Source organism: Condylura cristata, unplaced genomic scaffold (assembly GCF_000260355.1).
Source record: "Condylura cristata isolate star-nosed mole 26May11 unplaced genomic scaffold, ConCri1.0 scaffold00009, whole genome shotgun sequence".
Taxonomy (NCBI): domain Eukaryota; kingdom Metazoa; phylum Chordata; class Mammalia; order Eulipotyphla; family Talpidae; genus Condylura; species Condylura cristata.
In genome coordinates this window covers 29,290,692-29,293,214 of record NW_004567110.1, presented here as the reverse complement: position 1 = coordinate 29,293,214, position 2,523 = coordinate 29,290,692, and the positions used below count along the sequence as shown (strand labels likewise).

General features: G+C 47.0%; 1 protein-coding gene across 1 annotated transcript in view; it reads right to left on the bottom strand.

Moving 5' to 3' along the window:
* Nucleotides 1-2,134: 2,134 nt before the first annotated feature.
* The window catches only part of GDF6 (growth differentiation factor 6), a 16,087-nt gene continuing 15,698 nt past the window's right edge, over nt 2,135-2,523 (bottom strand). Inside the window, exon 3 of the mRNA XM_012722909.1 lies at nt 2,135-2,521. Within this exon, the coding sequence (XP_012578363.1) occupies nt 2,144-2,521 (378 nt within the window). The 3' untranslated portion in view covers nt 2,135-2,143. The remainder of the gene's footprint in view (nt 2,522-2,523) is intronic.

Below are 2,523 nucleotides of genomic sequence, written 5' to 3'. Positions count from 1 at the left end.
CCAGGCTGCATTATTAGGGGGAAAATGATTTTAATCATATGGTATTAGGTTGAGTATCATCCAGGACAAGTGTACTATAAAAAATGTTTTGAATATTAATTGAGCTCTGGTAACGTTAGTGTTGTAAATACTTGTATTATAGTGAGGTAGACAGTTAAAAAAAAACTCTCCATTAGACAGACTTAAAATTTTGTAATAATATTTAAGAAAATGATAACATTATGAAAGAATGAAATATCTGATTAATGCTTAACTTTGTACAACTCGAATATAAACTTTAAAAATATTAGAAATTATAACATTTGAGTGCATATAACGTTTTGTACATTAAGATGAATTGCATGCTGTCCACTTCCTCTTTGCACTTTCAGTCACCTTAAATAAACAAATATATACAGCCTTAACAGAACAACAGTGCATCCAAAGCAAATGTGCATTTTAAATTATTTCTCCTGGCCAAGTCCTTTTTTTTCCTTAGCATTTTATATTAGCATTTATTTTTATCCTCGCCCCTTCTCAGACAGTTTGTAGTTCTCTGAACCAAACAAGCAACAGGTTTAGACCAAGAGGGCAAAACCACTAAGGAAAAACAAAATCTTTTTTCAATGGTTGGTACCAGTCCCCTTGTTTAAACCATTTCATGGTCAAAGATGAGAAAGAAGCTCATTCTTCAAAGGATTTATGTATGGACAATGCTTGAAAATAATACTGGTACAGGTTGGGGAATAATTCATGCTTTTGACAGTCTGGGAATGGGAATTAAAATTGCATTGTGCTCCCTCCTGCTTCTTTCTGGAAGATGAATTCCACCCCTGACTCTTCCTCACTGCCCATTCCTCATCTCCCACCCCAAGCTCAATGTAACACTTTGCACTTTTCACAGTTTTTCATTACTGAGTTTTAAAAACATTGCCTAACTGGCAATTACAATCTGAAACAATTCTTTTGGGGAAGCCCTGGGCTATTGCTGGCTGGTAATCCTTCAGGAATGTCAGAGCGAGGGGAGGGAACGTGGATGTTAAAGAAACTCTGGAGATAGGGACTCTGCCCCTTTTCATTCACCTCCCCATTCCCGGCCTGCATCGCTCCCCTCATCCTCAGTGGGATTCCCCCTCACCCCTCCTGACATTCCCCCTTCTGTTTCTTGGAACATTTCCCCTTTCTCTGAACCTCTTACTTTAGTTTCTCACCCTTAATCTTTTTTTTTTTTTTTAAACCTGGCAAATCACCATCCCCTTAAAAGGAAATGTCAATTTTGGCAAATTCCATTCAAGGAAACCAATTAGAAACAGACACCACCAAAGGCTCTTGGGTGGGTCACCTGCAGCCTGGGCTAGTGCTCCGTGTCAGCCCTGGTCAGAGGCAGGCCTTGTGGTTTCTCATTATCCTTCAGGGGTTCTGTTGGGCTCATTCTTGTCATTCCATCCATACTAGCTTCCCTTTCCCCACCAGAAACTGTAACAGTAAGGCAGTGACCTGAGCCCCCTGAAGTGAACCTCCGGCTGGCTGCCAGTTCCCTACACCGGGAGAGTCCCGGGCAGGACTACCTAGCTCGCAGGAATACACCGGTGGGCCCAAAATGTCAGCCTTCTCTCAAAGCCCTGTCTCAAAGCTCTCCTGAAAACAAGGGCCCTTCCTGGCTTTCTTATTTCCGGATCAATTCCTCTGTTTCAACACTTTCTGCTTGGGAGGTCACAAAGCGTGGGCTGTGATGTGGCCAGAAAGACCCCACCCTCTTTACACAGGTAGAAAGCAATCAAATCAAGAAGTGGTCAAAGGTGATTCTTCCTCCCACACTGTTTTCCTTCTTAAACTATTATTAGGATTTGTTCTAATCCACGGAGCAGTTGAGAAACAAGTATGCGTCTCCCCTCCCCCACCTCCTAGCAAAACCTGTGAGACACACCAGGAAATCCAAAGCCACATAATAAAGAAAAATACAAGAAATCCTCCTTGACTTGTTTTTCCAGGGTGGCCCGGCAAGGTGTGAAAATCCGTGTCTCCCTCTGGGCTGGCAGGTGGAGGGTTCTGGGCAGGCGGCGCTCCCTCCTTTCCCAGCAGCAAGTCCCGGCTGCTTCCCTACCCACTGCCTCCTCCTAGGCCAGCTCTTCCCCTGGGGGCCAAGGCGGCCAGAAAGGCGCCGCTACCTGCAGCCGCAGGACTCCACCACCATGTCCTCGTACTGCTTGTAGACCACGTTATTGCCGGCGTCGATGTACAGGATGCTGATGGGAGTCAATTTGGTGGGCACGCAGCAGCTGGGCGGGGTGGAGCCGGGGTCCATAGAGTTCATGAGCGTCTGGATGATGGCGTGGTTGGTGGGCTCCAGGTGCGAGCGCAGCGGGAAGTCGCACACGCCCTCGCAGTGGTACGCCTCGTACTCCAGGGGCGCGATAATCCAGTCGTCCCAGCCCAGCTCCTTGAAGTTCACGTGCAGGGGCTTCTTGCTGCAGCGCAGCCTGGACTTCTTCCCGTGCCGCTTGCCGTGGCGACTGGCGAAGGCCGTGCGCCGCCGCCGCCGGC